Here is a 20127-nt window from a genome sequence, read left to right on the forward strand (position 1 = left end):
GCATTCAGTTTCTATGCACCACAAATTTGGAACAAACTTCCAGAAAACTGTAAAACAGCTGAAACACTGGGTGCCTTTAAATCTCAACTTAAAACCCACCTGTTTAGAGTTGCTTATGGCTAAATTAGGGTTAGAGTGCGGGTTTTTTGATGTTTGTCTCTTTCTTACTGTTTATTCATTGTCACATGCTGTTTTTATTTTGTTTTTTTAATTATGTAAAGCACCTTGATATGCCTTGCTGCTGAAATGTGCTATACAAATAAAATTTGATTGATTGATTGATTTTTGATTGATTGATAAAGTTGACACTGAAGTATCTTAAAGTCCAAATACTACCATACTGCTACTGGACGCAGACTAAGCGTATGGATAATTACCACTTATAAGATATACCATATTGTTAAAAAATTAACAGTGTCAAAACCATGAAATTCATTCATCATATGATTTCTACAGTTTAAATGTATTCTAATTAGGTGCCAGAGGCAAACACATACAGACATTTTGGGTCACATTGAGCACCAAGCAGCGTTTTTCCTCTCTTACCTGTTTGTTCTGAGCCGTCATTCAGTTGTTTAGCTGAGGAGGAGGAAATTCAGCTAAACCTTTATGCTTGTTAAAAAAAGATGCCATCATTTTTTGTACATTTTATCTGCCATATAACCCAATCAGTCGTAACTTGTCTACCAAAGAGCAACACCTGTCCTTATTTTTAAGCTAATGCTGTTTTGAAACAGCAGACTGCAGGCTGTCTACTGAGGCTAAAAACCAGCTAAATAATTATTAACATCAGCTTGTGAGGCTTTCAGTGTTACTTTACAAGGAGCCAAACAACTGATGAGAAGACATAGGTATTGTAGGCAACATGAAACCTTCTCAGACTTTCCTTTTTATAATCTGTCCACAAGTGGGCAGTATATAGAGGCATACAGTATGCCTTAAAAAGAAAAAAGAATTTCATAAAGGATGTTAGCCTGAGTGTACAACATACAACACTGCCTGCGAATATCATCATCATCTGTCATATGTTCAGTAATAAAATGACCAAGGTATTTCATTTTCTTATTGACACCAGCTATATTCTCCGACAATTGGAAAAATAGACAAATTAAGCCTTGTTCTTAAATGCCATTATAAATAAAAATGTTGAAATAAAAAAAAAAGTGACCACAACATAATTTAGTCTGTCCTGAGTTTAGGAAAATACTGACACTGATTTTAAATAGAGTCACTGTCAACATGTTCACTTGTGCTCTCTCAGTTTTCTTGTTTATATATATATGTGATAAAAATAAAATCCACTATAAAAATAAACATTTTATTTTGTATTATTATGCTATTATACCTTTAAAACAATAATTATTAGGCAACATGATATTTGGGCAGTGAACATAATAATTATTGATCTTTCATTTTAAATAAAAACAAATAAATCATATAATGTCGGGATTTGGGTTTTTGTGTTTCAGTTTATTGCTTTTACTATCTTCTGGTTTCTGTTTGAGTTATTGTTCAGTTTAGTTCTTGTTCTTTGTGTTCTTGTTTGCTGTCACTATTCTCTACCTGCCACGCCCACCTACACCTGCCCCGAGCTCTAGTAATCTTTCCACCTGTGCCCACTTTCCTAATCACCTCCTGTGTTTTAAAAACCCGGTCATCTCCTCCACTCTCCGATGGTTCATTGTTCATTTGTTCTCTGCTGGTTGTTCGTGCCTCGTCGCTCCATGCTCTGTCTGGTTTTCGTCTCGTCTCGTCTCGTCTCAGGTCTGCTCGTGTTTCTTCAAGTCTGTTAGTGTTGTTGTATTTAGTTTATGTTTTGCTGCCACGTCAGCCTTTTGTTTTCGTTTATCCTTTGTTTTAATAAATTAGTTTCTTTATATCATGTTTCTGCGCTCTGGGTTCCCCTTCTTCACCCCACATCCTGATATATAATGCATTCTGTTTTAAGACAATAAAACAGTTTTTGTTTGTTTGTTTTGTTTTGGTTTGGTTATTTTCTCAAGGTTTATCATGCTATCAGAATCTCATACTGGCCCATACCTAGCACAGACTTCCCAAAAAATCCGTGGTGCCAATCGACTCCTGCTGAATAAGCATTCACCTGTTACATCAACTACTAACTCACTACATTTTCTCCTGCAAGTCATTATTATTGGTAGGCTTGAGTCAGTCTCTCTTATCAGTGCATTGGTGGCTCTGAAAATATTTTTATACTTGAATAGATGTGCTTTTAAAATAATCATGATGAAGAGATCATTTGTATCTCAGTAAAGTATGTTTTTACATAGCAAAGAGTGCTCATTTTCAGACGGATCAAGTTTTTGTTCAGTGAAATTGTTAATGGTTTAAGCTGAAATATAGCTGCTCCTCTGCTGAATGATCCTGCAGAGAAATAACAAATGAAAACTGAAAATAGTATCTTCTTTTGCATGAAAAGAAAAAAAAAATATGCAGATTTCCTTTCTGTGAACACATTTAAATGGTGCCTTTGGATTTACTGACCTATTTTAACTTATTGCACATATGTTGGGTCTACATTTTTGTTTTGTTGTACGATTTCACAAAAAACTTGGCCCAGGTCAAAGACATAAGTTAAAGCTAGAAATCATACATTCTGCAGTAACTAAATTTATACTGAAATGAAGGGACAGCTATTTTCTGTGTTGCAAAAATAACATTAATGCTCTATTCAAATAAAGATAAGGGGAAATGGAGGCTATAAAATTCCTTGATGGTACATTAATTTAACACATTTTAAAAATTGAGTCATCAATGTTAAAGATATTGGTGTAAAGAAAAATACTGGACAAATCAACACAAATCAACATCTTTAATGTTTTTTTAGAAGAATAAAAGATGTTTCAGAATTTTACCAAGGATCCACATGTTTCAGTGTGCAGTGGTTCAGGAAATATTCAGTCCTCCCTCACTTTTTGAATTTTTGTTGTGTTGCTGCCAGATATTATGTCTTCAATTTTTTTTCATTCTCTTTAATCTGTACTCAGTACTCAGTACGCTCTGTTTCCTATTGTGTCACGAAGCAAAAATAGCCTAAAAATAATCTTATGAACATCTATAGCTACATTCTGAGACGTTATAGCTGCGAGCTATGGCCTCACTGAATGTAGCTATCACTGTGGGAATTTCTCAACGAAGCCAAACATTATCTCTAATAACATATCTCTGAACTTTTTGTTCTGGGCACACAGTGTCTGGGGGTGGTTGGGACTTAATGACATTCTGTGGAAATATCCTGTGGATCTGTGTCTCAGATAGGAACATTACATGTTTAAAGATGATGTTTGCTTGAAGTAAAGAAGCAATGTTTGCATTTTTGTAAGGTGAGTCACATGCTTTAGACTACAGGGGACGACGTGTGTGTTTATGTGTGGTTTTCTGTGTGTCTTGTAATTTATTTTTCCACTGCAAGCAGATATGTTTCACACACGGCTCAAGTCAATTATGGGAAAACATACTGCATCAAGCCTGTTGTCCTGAGATGACAATAGGAAACAAAATGAACCATGATAAAAGAAGCTACACATGATTGACGTGGTATGTCTTGAGCTTCATGCCAGCAGGCTGTTTTCTACTTTCTCGCTTTTTTGAAAATGTTTTCCTCTGCCTTTCCTTTTGCATGAAAAGGGACACTGTTCTGACCAACTTGTTACACATGCAGAGGCACTACATATCTGACATTTGAGTGAAAATAAAGTTTGTATTTGCTTGAATGTACAGAACATGTCACTTTGTGTTGCATTGTAAATAACAGGAATACCAGTGTGTGGAGATGGAATATTTGCAAACTTGACAACCCATAAATGAGGCACGCCTGACAAGAAACGTTTTCCAAAGCCACACTATCTTCAGTCAGTATTTCTAAGTTATAGACTTTTTTTTTTCAAAATATTGTTAATCAAAGAGTTATGATTTCACTTGAGATCTAAAGAATCCTTCTTATTATTAACAGCAAAGATCCTCTACAAGATGAAACAGATTTAATCACCAGATGTCCAATTTCTCATTATATGTAGTGGAATCCTTGTGAACATTTTCTTGCAGAGAAGATTTGAAATATCATTGTAATTTCATTGTTGGATGTAAGTGGTTTAATGAGTAGATATCACATTGAACTTTCAAGGTTGTTTTCATTTTATATCAGTATATGTGTGTGCTAAGAAATATTTGTGTCATTTCAGTTTGGTGCTATAAAATCTTCTGAAAGGTTTGTTGAAAGGATCCCATAATACAGAGATGGCTTTTGAGTGGTATGACCTAATTATCAGCATTTTTATTAGCATGCATACTGATTTAGTTTATTGGTAATCAATACATGTAATACTAATTGTAGCAAGCTAAACCTGCATTCTTGTAACTGAAGTTTTAGCGGGATTTCTTAAAATTTACACACAAAAATGTTTTTGATTTGTCTGTTTTGAATTTTCACCTTTTAGAAACTGTTTTAATGCCTTGTATGTGTTTGTGTACTGTCTAATCATTACTATCTCAGTCTGATTTGCCATCTGACAATTCAGAGGCTGTTTCTTTTATTATTTTCTGTTTTAGTCAGTGCCATGATGCAAAGTTTTTTATCACCTTTTTTTTTGTCTCCATTTAAAGGTCAAACTTTAGATAATCTTCAACTGTCAACTTCAATAGTCTGTAGTTGTTTGGAGCTGATGGTGTGCTTTACAGAAAATTACAGATGAAGTGAAAGATTTTGGCTTGGATTTGATGTAATTCACATTTTATTGAAATCGGGCCTGTTCTTTATGTAGGTTCTAACTGCTTGCTCTTCAGTTTGAGCAATTTCTGTGTAAAATACACATAGGACAATTTAAAACAGGGCAGTTTAACTTTAGTTGCAAGTGTGCAATAAATAAACATTACCAGAGCTTTGGGAGCCACTGTGATTGATCTCAAACACATATCGTATTTTTCACACTGTAGGACGCACTGGATTATAAGACGCACTGTCATTGAATGGTCCATTTTCAAACTTTTGTCATATATAAAGCGCACCGGACTATAAGATGCATACTTGTGCACCTCCCAATTTTTGAAACTTTGCATGGACCGTGTACGCCGCGCTCCATTCAAAATGGACGATTATAGTGCTCTAGCGGAGCTGGTTCACCTGTATCAGCATTTCTATGATCCCTCTATGAGAGATCACAAAGATAACGGTCAAACGGTTCAAAACTCACGGAAGAATACTGCACTGAGTGTCAAGTATAAACGCATACACCGCTCGCTCCAGTCCACTTGCTCCGGTCAGCGGAGTCCTGCCCGACTGAGCCTTAATGCTGCAAGCGGTGCGGCTTTGTAGTTTACCAAAGTTGTACTAAAAGATTACAACTTCAGGGTTTCCCTCAGAAAAGTCCGGTGGTAGGTGGCCGTTCGCTGGCCGCCCGTGATTTAGATTCATAAAGTTGAGAATATGGCAATTCATTATGTGATATTGTAAGATATTTGTGCCAAATATTTACACAACTACAGTTTTACAAAAAGAAACTTTTGAAATACTTTTTAAAACAAAAATACAATTAAAATAAATACTAATTGTTTGCACCTAATTTAAGTCACATTTACAAATAAATTAACATAAATGAGAAAGTGCAAACAAGGCACCAACACACGTCTCACTTCCAGGCCAATGAGTAACAACAGAGAACTCTGAAAAACAGAGAGATGCTGTACTGTGCTTTTTGTGGCTCAGGCTGCATGTTGGATCAGCATATGTAATGCTGATATTAATAGGATCATTTTAGTGGTAAACAAGGATAATATTTTCACTAAGCACAAAACATGCTTACCATATTCGGTCTTGTAAAGCCACCCGCTGAATTTTACCTCATCTAACCATTTTTGGTTAAACCCGCTCGTTCCATGTTTATTACTGTGGCTCTGACAACATGCTAACTCCAGGTAGCTAAAAGAGGTTCGGCCTCAGGGCTCATTAGAGTCACGCAAGGCTCAGTGAACAGCGCGCAGACCTGAGCGCGCGGTGGAGGCGTTTATACTTGGCGCTTACATCAGTGCAGTATTCTCCAAAAAGACGGGGGGCAGTACGCTACGTCACCAGCGCCAAGTTACAGAAGGTGCATGACGCAACAGTGGGTGGGACCAGCGCGTTTGCGTCACTGTTGGCGCACCCTCGCCAGGTGAGGTAGCTAAAGGTAGTGGTTTGGGGGGAGCGAGTGGAAAAAATCGTGTAAAAAATGACATTTAGAATAAACAAGAGGAGCTTAGCCTGGCGGTCCACCAGGCTTATAAAACGCTGGAGGAAACCCAGCATATACGAAGTTGATTTTTTTACTTTAATTGGATAGAACAAGATAGATACAAAAATCAAATCTAGTTGATTATAGTGTCCAGTTGAAGAGTCTGAAAGAAAGAAGTTAGAAACGAGGATCTAATGCATTAGATCAGACCACACAGACAGACACACATCAGACTGATTTTAGAGCTTTTAATGCATGACAAGTAATCAGGACTTGTGTAATTGCGCTGTCATCACAGACAGACCATCTGACTGTCACATGTGTAATTACAAGATAAAGGCAGGAAACCCACATGAGGCCACTGATGTCTAACAGCAGTCACCTTAATCTTTAGCAGATATTTTATAACACAGGACTTTTAAGTCCCATGCACATTTTGTGCCTGAATACAGTGTGCTTTTTACTTAATTTATGAAAGCTGTCTTGTGTTTCTTTTGTGCTCCTTTCAGCACAAGGTCAATATTGCTGATGTTCTTATCATTTTTGGTCTTTGAGCAAGTTAACAATGTGAAGAAATAAACAAATGAAGCATAAACACAAGTAATAATACTAGGAGTAATAATACTAGGAGTTAAGATTAACTCACATGTAAGAAACTGAAAGACACAATACTTTAAATATAAAGAGCATTTTTTTACATATTTGAAGTCATGGAAAGAGTTATAAATGAATGATTTTAGTAAACATTGTGGCCAAAAATAGGATTGAATTGATGAATTATGGGATTGACATTCAGATTCCAAAGTCTGAATTAAAATGACTCTGTCCAAAGAGTAAATGGGATGGCCAAAAATCAAAATAAAAAAGTTCTGTCATGATAATGAGCCTGATTGTTAATACTAACCCAAAATATTATAAAATTAGTTTGTGGACACACTTTTTCATACCCACCTACCAATAACAATGAGCCTGAAGGTGTCTCACAGCTTTTATTTGCAGCTTTCAGCAAAAATAAAAATGTTGCTTTTTCACTTATTCTGCCTGAGGGTGAGCAGATAACGGTAAGTTTCAATGTCTGCTTTCTGTCAAAGCACATAGAGATGAAGGTGGCCTTAATGCCAACAATTCTTGAGTCATCATAGATGTGTTTGTTGGAGAAATTCGAAACTACTTTGTCCACTGAGAAAAGCAAATATTTTGATGGTGTTTAAGTGTATATTAATCCTGACATGATTGTAGCATTCTGCTGCACATCCTAAAAGGCCAAAGCAAACAATAATAATAGTAGTAGTGTGTTGCTTGATTAATGCAGAGCAACGTCACAGGTGAGTGACTGCAAAGCTCCAGAAGGACTCTGAGCTGCAGCATTTTAACTGCATTATTATTACTCTCGTTCTCCTTAGTCAGCTTTTTGTCTGACTGCAGTTTTATGGCTGCTGAGAGACTGAACTGAGAGATTAAGGAGTCATAACAGGTTGTTTCATACGGAGTGTCACCTCTAATGTCCACTTACAGTCGAAGCAAATGAGCCATTAGGCTTGACCTACCTACCCTACTTTATGCTGAGTCTCTGTCTGAAATGTCACAGAGGACCAGCACTGTCAGTGGTACGAAGCAGTGACTCTTAGAAAGAGGTCAGGATGCCTCCAGGAGCAGCGGCTTATTAGATACATGAAAGATGGCATTTCAGCGTCCAGTGAAGCAAACAGACAGAAAATAGACAAAAAACATCAAATCTGTTTTAGGCAAGGAAAATGTCATCTTTGCTCATTCATACATAAAACTTTATCTTTGTGACTTTTACATTCTTTTGCTTGATTATTGTTCACCTCCAAAAGGCAGTAAGTGGGCGAAAATGTTTTTACCTGTGTGTGTTTGGGTGTCTGTCTGTTACCAAAATATCTCATGAACCACTAAATTCATTTTAATTAAACTCTACAACTCATTTGCATTTGAAGCAAACCCAATTTAAGACGACTGCCACAGCCAGCTGACCTAAAAAACACTAAAATGGCCATAATTCAATCAGCCTTACAAATACTTTGCTAAACACTGCTGTGTTAGTAGCTGAGAGTCGTTCACAGCACATACTCAAAGTTCTACTCATTGAGTGACATCTTTGCTTAAAGCTTCAGCATTAACTGTTAGAGTCAGCCCTGTTTTTTCCAAAATACCTCATGAACTATGGAATTAACTTTTTATGAAATTATCCGAAAGTAGTCATTTGATGTGCATCTGCAACTGATTCACTTTTGAAGTCAGTCCAATTCAAGATGGCCACCATAGCTAAACAACATTATCCAACACAAAAATGGCTAGAAGTCAGTTAATTTTGCAAATTTTGAGCTACAATTTGTTAAGGTAGTAGCCGAAAACTTCACAACTCTTGAGTGTGAGATTGTGCATAATGTAATTTACACAAAGTGACCAAAATGGCTACGACTTCACCATTTCTCAACATAAGATGATCTAAGTTTGAAACTTTTTTTTTCCTGAGAGTTTGGCTGAACTGCTGTGCAAGTCTTTAAGTCACAATGTTCTTTTTGGAGTTTATCTGACGCAGTCGTTTCCTCTGCACTCACTCGTGGTTCTCTCAGGGGAGGTGAATCACTCTGGCTGCCGGTTTTTTCCCCCTCTTTGATTCTGCGAGACAATGAGGAGGATTTTTGCTATGGCCCGACGGGCCTGTAATGCTTCTGCTGCCTCTGGCTGCTGTGTTTGTGTCTGAGCTTCTTTTCTCAGAATTCATCTGTATTCAAATATGCATGCATGTTTTCATATTGACGCATTTCTTTGAATGGTTTGTATTTTTGTGCTCATTGATGTATTTATTGTTGCAGACAGTGACGTCTTGTTCTTTTCAGAGAAGCTTTAAAAGCACCAGGGCTTCACCAAATGTAAATAGTTTTATCTGACAAAACTAATGGTCTGCTTTATTTTGCTCAGAGCTCCTTCAAAGGACCGTAGTTTCTCTGTCTGTGACCTTTTTCTTTAATATTCAAAGACCTCACTGTTTCATTTAACTGAAAACATACTTTGTGGTGCTTTTAAGCTGTAATTTTTATCATTTATACTTCTTTTAATTGTATAGAATTGAATGGTTTTAAGATAAATTTGATGAAACAAAAACTTTGCGCCAATTTCTGTTAGAATTGAGCGTGGCGAACCAAATACGCACACTCATAGTTTGAATTTAAATGAAACTAATTTATTTACAAAAAGAAACCAAGAAAGCAAAAAGCTGACGTGGCAGCAAAAACAATATGACAAAAACATACTAGTCTTGAATGTGGCATGGAAAACAACATAGGAGCATGGACATAGCACAACGGGCGGAAAGGAATGAATGAAAAGAGACCGGTTTTAAAAAAACTGAGGGTGAGTTGAAAATGATGACAGCTGGGAGATGACAAGGAACTGGTGAGGTGGGCGTGGTAGACAGACCGGAGTATTACTGAGCAGAAGACAGGTAAATAGTGACACAGGAAAAGACAGAAAGCTAAATGACACGAGAACGAGAACACAGAAAAACCCAAATCATGACAGATTTTAAAACATTTTAATTTTTCACACAAATACTGCATTCAGAATCACATCATTATTCTTGTGCATAATTTTGATGTAATTTACAAAAAACAATTTAGACAAAGTCAAGTATTAATTTATTTGAGTAAGACTTAATAGAATCAGAGGTCAGAGGACATTTCGAACAGAACCAATGCTAAGCCTTTATGTAGCTCTTGTATGTGACACCTTCCACACTAAGTATTAAAACTCTTGGAAACAAAGGAAAAACAAGTTTTAATAAATCTTTGATTCCACTGTATCACAGGCTAGTTGGAAGAATATTAAAAAATATCAGTGCAAAGTTATCTTGTAAAAGCTTTAAACTGCGCTGAGGTTTTGCAGACATTAGAGGAGCACTTTTTATTACCTTAAAATGGCAACAAGACACTAAAGAAGTTCTTCTCAAATTGTCTGTGCCACCTTTCCATTTGGAGGAAGTATTTTCAGGCACCCCGTTGGCTCAACAGGACTAAAGCCGTGTCGACACGGGAATGCTGTCTTTCCAATACAATCCTTTTTTCTTGTAAATACGGCACTGTTTCTTGAAATGCCAGTCCTGTATGTAGCGCAGTAATGCTGCCATGACGCTTCATCAGAAACAGTAAAGAAGACGTGGGAGCAGACGCTTCAAACACGAGAAGAAAAAGACAAGGATGGCGAATGCAAGATCAAACAATTTTTCTTGTGGACTGACAACGAAATGGAACTTCTACTTTGTGTCACTTTACACTACTTTTGACTCCGAGTCATGTCAGTCCAAATCTGCGGACATCATGGACAATTTTGGGCACCATCTAGAGATGGCGGGAAAAGTTTTCCTCATATGTTCAAAAGGTTTAGGGTAAAGTATTTATGTACAATTGTTAGTCTTTTAAAACTCTTCTTATTTCTATGTTTTTAAATGTTTACTTGATATATATTGTTGATGTTTCTCTGCAACATTTGTGTTTTTTGCATTGTTGACAGCTCAATAAATGATAAAGACATTTTTTGTCTTAGATTATTATTATATTTTTATTTGGAGGGGGGGAGTAAAGTTTATGAAAGTAATAGGAAAAGACTAGAGTGGCTGTGTGAATGGGTGAATGAGAAACCCTTTTATAAACTACTTTGTCAAGCCTAGATGAGGTAAAAAAAAATGTGGACCATTTGCTAATTTCCATAAACAAACAAGCCATAATCAATTTTAGCAAAAAATGGAGAAAAGAGCAGACCAAGATTTCTCCATAACAAGATGAAAGATTGATACAATCACAGAAAATAGAATTACCTCAGGTTGCTGTGGCTAAAGGGGGCTTTACATGCCGTTGAGTCTTGGGGAAAACTTAGTGTTTCAGACACTGCTTCTAGATTTTGACTTGTTTTGTCTGTACTGTAATTCGTGTTATTTATTTACAATTGTATTTACCTTTTTATTAATCCTAATCATGTTTTTCCTAATTTAATTTACATACATGAGTTTGGCATCATCAGGATATTAATTTGTTACCTGCACAGTAAGCGCACTGCCACCAGTTATCTTGTTTATTAGAAATTTGTTCTCCTGTTCTTTAGAGTTAGTGTCTTGGTGCATTCTCAGGCTACAAACACATTCATTTTTCAAAGCTTGTCACTAAATATTAAAATACAAATTTTAAAAAGGGCCTCTGGGACTGTAAAATGTTTTGGTTTCAACAACATGTTTGTGATACATTTATAAAAATGTCGTTTAAAGTCTGAATCAATTGTAACTTGAATACATTTTTATTCCTCCTTACTAGCCTATTAAACCTTTTAAATGTTTTCACACTGTGGTGATAAACATATTATTTTATCAAGACTGCTTGCAATCTTAATCTAGGGATGCATGATGGAGCTGCTGGTTAGCACTGTTGCTCTGAAGCAAGACGGCCCTGAGTTTGACTCCCGGCTGAGGCCCTCCTGTGTAGTTTCCATGTTCTTCCTGTTCACGCAGGGTTTTCTCTGGGTACTCTTGTTTCCTCCTACAGTCCAAAAACATGCATGTTAGGTTAAGTGGCAACTCTAAGTTGTTCCTAGATGTGAGTGTAAATGGTTTTTAAGTTGTGATGTCAGTCATAGAGCACGCTTGCTCAGCATAGACTGTTTATGCTGATGGTGCTGAGGCTGCAAATGTATCAGTCCACCTGATCAGTATGTTTAGTTGGTCCAAATGTTTACTCAACTCTTAGCGAACTAAAACATTCACAGCCTCAGCACCATCTGCATATAACGGCCTATGCTCAGCACACATACATTTGCGTAGTAGCAGGAACATTGTTGGGTTGAGAAAACGGCGACAAACTAAGCAAACAGTGTCATGCAAAAGTGTTAGATAATATTAGATAAGCTAGCGTTCTTTCACATTGGTATGTCATTTTTGGGAAAGAGTTGATTTACAAGCCTTAAAAGTTATATATATATATATATATATATATATATATATATATATATATATATATATATATATATATATAAATCTAGCCCTCTAGCCAGTGACCTAACTTAGACAAGACCTTTGCCCTTTTCTCCATACTCTGTGCTCTATAGTTGATGCTCTATAACTAATGTCACAACTAATAAAGTACTTCTAATTGTTGACAACTATCTGGCAAAACATCATCTCAAAAATGCCAAGACTATCCATATAAGTAAATCCTTATAAACCACTTGAGCAAAGGCCTTTAAACCAATTTTTCTTTTCCTTTTGAAAGCGATGGCTAATCTTGCCAGATGTCTCTCCTCCTCTCTTTTATGAATTTACAGTTTTTAAACACATCTGTATTCATCTACATCACAGAACACACACATCCAAGCATAAACGTCCATCACTGGCAGCTACTGACAGCTGAGCATCTCGAGTTCTGACATTACCTTCCTGTCTGTCATTTGCTGCTCTTTGTGGTTAATATGTCAGTGTGTCTAGAATCTACACACTAGAGTTGATGATGCATTGCTAGATTAAGCCTGTCAGATTTGTTACATTTGGCAGGCAGTCAGTGGGACTCAAAGACAGATCAGTCTTAAATCTATCTCTGTCATTGTTTGATTTGCTAGGTGTTTTCTGTATCATTTGAGTCTTATTTATGATATATTAGATACTCTATCAGAAAAGGGAAGGGGTTTAGTTGAAACTGTTGGATAAACATAAAAGCCTGTGAAATCTTTACTTTAAGCTGACTTTTTTTCTTGTCATCTGTAAAAATCAGAGCTCTGAATCAACTCAGTGGCCTTGATTCTTTTTAGTTATGCAATCACATTCTTAGCATGCTTGAATTTTCAGTGTAACAGATGCGAGCAGCCCCAGGTTAAATAGTCTGTTCCCCAGTCTATGTTTGTCTGTCTGACTGCTGTCTCACTGATAAGCATGTGTCCCTGTGTGACCCAGTGGAGAAGTCGGAGCTGTTTGTTAATGCTGCTAATCATTCCCAAATGTTACGGCGCCTCAGATAGTCGGTATGAAAAATGCTACGATGGAAGCTCGTCACACTTTACCTACTTCACAGAGGTCAGAGTTCATACAAAGTAGAAGGGTTGGAGCTTGTAAACCTTCATTGTCCAATTTTAGAGCGCAGTTTTAAAGTGCCTGTTGGGTGGCAGTTCTAAATACAACACAGTATGTACCTTGTACTTACAGGGACCAGGCTGTATTATGAAGTGTCTTGTTACCATGTACTTACCTGGTATGTATCTGGTACTTATTGGCTATGTGCCTGGTACTTACCTGGTTTTTACTGGCTATGTACTACTATTGAGTTACTGGCTACTTACTGAGGTACCTACCTGGTATTTATCAGGTAGGTAACTGATCTTACCTTGTAGATACTAAGTCTTAGCTGGTACTTATTTGGTACTTACCTGATATTTATCAGTTATGTACCTGATACTAACGAGTGATGTGATGTTAGAATATATGATGATAATTAGTTGAAAAAGTGAACTGAATTGAAAGGTTTTCTCTTTTTACTCATCAATAGGTAATTAGTTACATTAACAAGTGTGGTCTCTGTACTATCAAAAGTTGCCAAAACTAAAAGCTGTTTAGTTTTTCTCGGAGAAGCAGTTTTGAGATTGTCTGGCTGTTACCCTAACCTAGAAGGTCAAAATGAGGATTATTTATCAGTGAATGAACATGTCCAAACATATCTGTAAAAGATTCCAGTAAAATCTTTAAAAAAATCTCTACATTCCAAACAGTGACACACAAGTGATTTCACCAAGTTCCTAAATGGGATTATTTCTACTACAGATTATAGACCTGCAACGCTTCATTAGTCAGTGAGAATAGAATAGATGCCTATTAGAAAAGAAGTAAAACATGCTCAAAAACCAAGAAAGCCAAGAAAAAATGTTTGTTAACAATACATCTCATGAACCACTTGGATGTATTTTAATACAACTTTAAAAAGTAATTATTGGATGTACATCTACAACTGAATAACTTTTAGGGCCAATCCAATTCAAGAAGGCCACCACAGCTAATCGCTCTTGACATACACAAAAAGTGGAAATACCTCAGTGAATTTTACAGATGTTGAGCTAACCTTTAATCATTTTTATATTTACAGTCATTTGAGAGATTGATGATCATGTCTTTATAATAATTATAATAGACTTGATTTGTATAGGAATAACTCAATAGAATTTACGAAAAAGCCCTTTTTCCACATTTCTTTCCATAATTTATTGAAGCTGACAGCTTTTTGTTTATCTGACTTCTGTTCTGTACATCTTGTACCTGCTAAGTCGTGATATAAGTTGAATATTTACCTACCTTCTTTAATAAGCTTTTCATAATAGGTCTGTTGCTCTTCAAAAACAGTTCTGTGAAGTTTGACATAATTTACAGTTTAAACCTGCTGCATTGAAGATGAAGAAAGAAAGAAAAGTACGTTTTAAGTTAGTTGTAAACTAACCGTTCATAATCACTGCGGCACTTATTGACTTTTTTGAAAGGACTACATGTTTTCCACACCTCTGTGTGCTCTGTGCGGCTTAGACTTGGAAGTCTTACAACCGGATAGAGTCACAGATAAAACAGGAGAGCAGGACTTGTCCTTAAATGACCAGAAAACAAATAACCTCTTGGAGCCGTGTTTTCACAGCCTGTGACAACACGCTGTCCTCAGATGACACGGCACACACACGCACGGCCAACAGTTTAGGAAGCAGTTGTAGTAGTAGTTTCTGTCTACAGATAGACTTTGATGATTAGACAGGTCAGAGTGGACTGACTTTAAAAGAGGTTACAAAACCTTTTAAAAAGGAAACTTTCTACTGCCCACCTGATAGGCATAGTCTTTATAAGTCGTACTTCTTTATAAAACATCAATATTATAATAGAATTGTGGACTTAATTGTGGAATGGAATTTAGTCTTTGTTCCTGTACTCATGAAAAGACTATTTCAATTTTCTCCGTAATAAAAAAAGTGATGTTTTAATGGTGTGACAGGATTTAATAGGTATGCACTCTTCAATAATACTGAAAAATGTAAACAAAAATTTATATATCTTCTGCAGTACCACAGCTGTTTATTTTTAGGCACATCCTATATAATGGGTACACACTTTGTCAAGATTTTAAAATAATAATAAAGTTTTACAGATGCCAACAAGCTTGTTTCTATCCTTTCATCAAAGAAAAACAAACCCCACAGAAATAACTTGAAACTGTAATAAAAGTAAAAGTAATTAAAAGAAAAACCTTAAAACCATATATTGAGAATCAGTCATTTCTTTTGAATTGTGGTTCAACAAAACTATTTAAAAACTAGAAACACTCAGAGACAGCAACCCTCCACCAAGGCCACAGCGTGATTAATAAAATAATTTAATTCACTGTTTTTTGTGACACCCCCAACATTTCATCCAAATCCGTTCATTAGTTTTGACTTGATCTTTGCTGACAAACAAACAAGCCAATGGGCACAACCAGAAACAGAACCTCCTTAGTGGAGGGACCATTTGGAAATGGCCTCTAAGCCCTGATCTAAATCCTGTTGAACATTCATTCTGCTCCATTCAAAATGGACGATTATGGTGCTCTAGCGGAGCTGGTTCGCCTGTATCAGCATTTTTATGATTCCTCTCTGAGAGATCACAAAGATAATTAAACGGTTCAAAACTCACTGCAGAATACTGCACCGACGTGGGCGTCAAGTTTAAACGCCCCCACCACTTGTTCAGGTCCGTGTGCCGTGTGCCGTGTGCCGTGTGCCGTGTGCTGTGCGCGGAGCCCTGCGCGACTATAACGGAACCTTAATCCTGCAAGCGGTGCGGCTTTGTAGTTTACCAAAGTCGTACTAAAACATTAGGACTTCTTACATATATAAGGCGCTCCGGATTATAAGGTGCACAGTCATATTTGAGAAAAATGAAGGCTTTTAAGTGAGCCTTATAGTCCAGAAAATACGGTAGTTCATTTTCTTGCTATTCTTTCTCATTTTTTAGTTATTTCAGTAACCTTTTTTTTTTTAAATGGAAGGGTACAAACAAATTTGGCCATGTCTGCATATATCAGCAATCATATTTTAGTATGCTAGTTTTCCACCAGTGTTGGGGGAAGCAGGTTTACATTTATTGTACATCACATGTTAAAAATAAATGAATTATCACATAAATACTTCAAAATGTTCAGGTAATATAATAATAATCATTAATATATTGATCTTGTAAATTTTCCATGTCACTGCAGCTTTTGTTGTTATAAATACAGTTGAAACCAGAAGTTTGCCTACACAAAAAAAATGCACACATTTTCATACTGTCTGACCTGAAATCAGAATAAACTTTTCCCGTTTTAGGTCAATTGGGATTTTCAAAATTATTTCTATTTGTTAAATGCCAGAATAATGACAGAGAGAATGTTTTTAAGGCAATTTTGATTACCTTCTTCAAAGTCAGAAGTTTAAATACTTCATGAAACGTCTGCTTTAAACTGTAAATAATTGTCTTAATCTCACTTTTTTCCACCTGTCAGCCTTCAGGTGTTCATGTCATCTTTTTTGTCATATAATTTATTTTATCTTCTAAGCTTTGCCTGTGTGACCTCATTTGTCCTCTTCTCATCTATTGTGTTATTGACTTTCCTTTTTTGTCTTTGTCATTTCCTCTCCAATTTTTCTTTCTCTTTATTTCCGGTCCTTTTTTTGTGACTCATTTTTCTTTCTTTTATTGAAATTTCTTTCCTGTCCTCTCGGTTCCAGGACCTCTTTGATTAATTAAAAAGTGGGCTAATTTCAGCCCACTGTGGGATTTGAAATTGTAACTCGGGGGGGGGGGGACGTCATCCCACAGATTAATTCCAAATCATTTTCTTCTCTCTGCTTATTTAAAGGTGCTAACTTTGCTTAGTCATGAGCAGACAATTTAATGAGTCATCATTAGGCACATGTCAAAGGGAATATTCTTCGTCCTCACTGTTTGTGAGCGAACAAGCTGTTGTGCATATTCTTGCAGTAATACATCTCGATAAGAACGACTAAACAGAGAGATAAGACCGAGATGTGTTGAGCCTTTCCACCACCTCAGACAGGGTATGCATTTGTTTACTGTCTGTCTGCTTTCTTTGCACCAACAAATTCTTTCCCTCTCCAACTTGTTCCATGTCATTTCTTGCCTTGAACTTTTTTAAACCTGTGCCTTTTCATCTTATGTTGTGATTTCAGGGACTTTTATGTCTCTGCCTCGTCTCCTTCTTGCCTTTGATACTTTTTGTCTTTTCTTTCTCCTCTTTGTTGCGTTTCTTAGTTGCTCCACTTCATGTAGGTTGTCTCCTTCTTTTATGTTCGAACATAGGCTTCCCTGCTCGGTGATTTCTCTTTCTTCCCCCGTCGTGCCCCATTCCTCTGTGTGATGCGTCTCCCTTGTACCCTCAATTTACGTCTCAGCAACAAGAAAAAAAAGTAGTTTTGTTGTACTTTTTTGTTTTAACATCTTTCTCAATCCTCACCCCGACCTCCCCTTCTTTCCCTGGCCTCCTTTTTTTGGGGGGGGTGGGGAGGGCGTATTTCTTTCCCAGCCACAAAAAAAGCACTTGGTACTTTTGAAATGTAAATAAAGTTTTGTTGTTTCCTCAGCTGTAGCCTCCTCCAGCCCTGTTTATCAGGCAAACTTCAAAGTGGCACGCTGACATGTGGCGCTATCTCTCCACTGCTCTGTGAAATAGGGTCACAGGCAGCGCTTGGCTCTTAGAAAAACGTATCCCTTTCATGTGAGAGCCTGGTGGGTGAGAGGAACCAAAGGGGGGCCGTGCCAGCCAGCCACCCACCGTCCAAACTCAAACACACATCACGGCTCGTCCACCGCTGCGTACATCTGCTTGTGTGTGTGTATCTGTGCGCTTCCCCCGGCTGGTGATTGCAGGCCAGCAGTTAGCCCTGTCCAGGTTTTGCCTGGGTGTATCTAGCCCTCCTGGTGTTTTTGGTGTCTCATGATCTCATGATTTTATTCACTGAGTTGCTCCCTCTGTGTTTTTCTCCAGCTGGGGAGGCCGCGTGAGATCGCCTGAGTAACTCGTGTCGATTCTGGGACTGCAGCTGCAGCTACACGAGAGGAAGAAAGCAGTAACGGGTTAATAGGAAGAGGAAGAATCCGAGGAGACAGCATGCTGTCCAGAGCTGATTGTCAAACCACACCCACACAGCATCCCTAACTGCACCCAAAACAGTCCGTCCATCTCTGTCAGTTTATCTCATTTTTCTCCTCTCCATCCCCCCTACTGTTAGAACCCAACTCAAATAAACACTAGTGATCCAGGCAGCAGTGAAAAGAACAAGGGTGACAACACAAGCTGTCTTTGAGCACAGGAGGGACACTCACTCGCTGCGGGGCTCGACAGAACAGCCGCCTTTAACTCAAGCACATGGACTTTTGATGAAGAAAGATGGCAATGGGCCTGGCAGGTGTCACCCCTTCCTCTCGACCTCCCTCCCTCCCTCCAGCAGCAGCCGTGGCTCGGACAGGTTAAAGTTGGTGTACCGGCATCCATCGCAGCATCTGCAGCAGCTGGAAGAGCGTGGCAAGGAGCAGTATGCAGGAAACTGATCTACCGGCCACAAATGCCTTCAAAGGTAAAAACGCTGCTATCAGACGATGTTGTGTGTGTTTGTTTGTGTATACTTGGTGTGATCAGACTGTGTGTATCTGTGTGGAAGAAACAACCAACGTCACATGAGAAGCTGATCAGAAGTTTGCTCACAATGAGGAGGAAATTTATGGAATGTTTGGGCTTTGATTTGCTTTAATTGATGTCAAGCTTGTGGACCAACACCACTCATGAGCTCTCAGTACTAGTTGTCAGCCATGTTTTTTATTCATATGAGTCAAAATCATTTCTTAAATCTGATGCACAGTAATTTATGCCATGTTGTCATTTGTTGATACATCTACATTCACTGTAGTTGATACTGCCGTCAGTCACTGTTATGTAAAAGTATGTTAACAGACATTTTTCACTGAGGCAGAACATAAGACCCACTTTTTATAAAAAAAATAAAAAAAACTGTAGTATTTTAGAGGACCGGTGCCAAACATCAAAATCTCGACTAGAAAAGTAAACTCTTGTTTGATAAATATCTTCCGCATAACACTTCTCTTTTTCTGAACAAAGATACGTTAAGTTTTTGAAAGGGAAGGGGACATTAATAATTTAAAAGATAATTGTGAAATAGTTTACATCAAAAACATTTTAGCCTGGAACTGATCAGCGTATTCAGAATGAGAGGCGCACCTTGGTTTTTTTTGATGGATTGTTTGATCACGTTTCCATTATTACGAGGGTCGTAACGATACATGTATTTGCAACGTGATGGTACCGTACAGATAGTTTTGGATGGGTACAGTGAACCGATGATGAGGACGTCTGTGGTCGCTCCTCCCAGAGCCGGCAAACATTTTATTTTGCTAGCAGCCTGACAGACAAGAAGCAGAGACACGTTCTACATCAAAAAACGTGGCTGGTTCAGGAAAACACCTGCCTGCTTAATTCAGATCAGCTGTTTGAACAAAAAGCTCCACAGTGCTGCTGATCACTGACAGCTACAGCAGAGACAGACGGGAGGTGCAGGTACGGCAGGCAGTTCCATCATGTAAGCAACACTTAAAAAACTACTGTGGCAAACCATTCGTGTATTTATTCAACATCCCTGATATCAAGCATCATTTTCCCACACCATCACTCAGCTAGCTGAGGAGTATGAGGGCTTCACATTTCAATTGATTTTGTTTCACATTACACGTTCTACAGTTCTCTGTTGCTTTGGAGTTTGAATGAAGTTTAGGTCAAATTAATTGTAGAAAATAATTGTTTTTTTTCAGTATCAGTTTCTTGAGAGCTAC

General features: G+C 37.5%; 1 protein-coding gene across 2 annotated transcripts in view; it reads left to right on the forward strand.

Moving 5' to 3' along the window:
* Positions 1–20127, forward strand: part of LOC108234192 (low-density lipoprotein receptor class A domain-containing protein 4) — a 315320-nt gene that overhangs the window by 88669 nt on the left and 206524 nt on the right. For both annotated transcript variants that reach the window (XM_025005265.2, XM_037980098.1), the window contains one exon: positions 18272–18860. In XM_025005265.2, the coding sequence (XP_024861033.1) occupies positions 18821–18860 (40 nt within the window). In that variant the 5' untranslated portion in view covers positions 18272–18820. The remainder of the gene's footprint in view (positions 1–18271; positions 18861–20127) is intronic.

The sequence above is a fragment of the Kryptolebias marmoratus genome, linkage group LG16, assembly GCF_001649575.2.
Source record: "Kryptolebias marmoratus isolate JLee-2015 linkage group LG16, ASM164957v2, whole genome shotgun sequence".
NCBI classification, from domain to species: domain Eukaryota; kingdom Metazoa; phylum Chordata; class Actinopteri; order Cyprinodontiformes; family Rivulidae; genus Kryptolebias; species Kryptolebias marmoratus.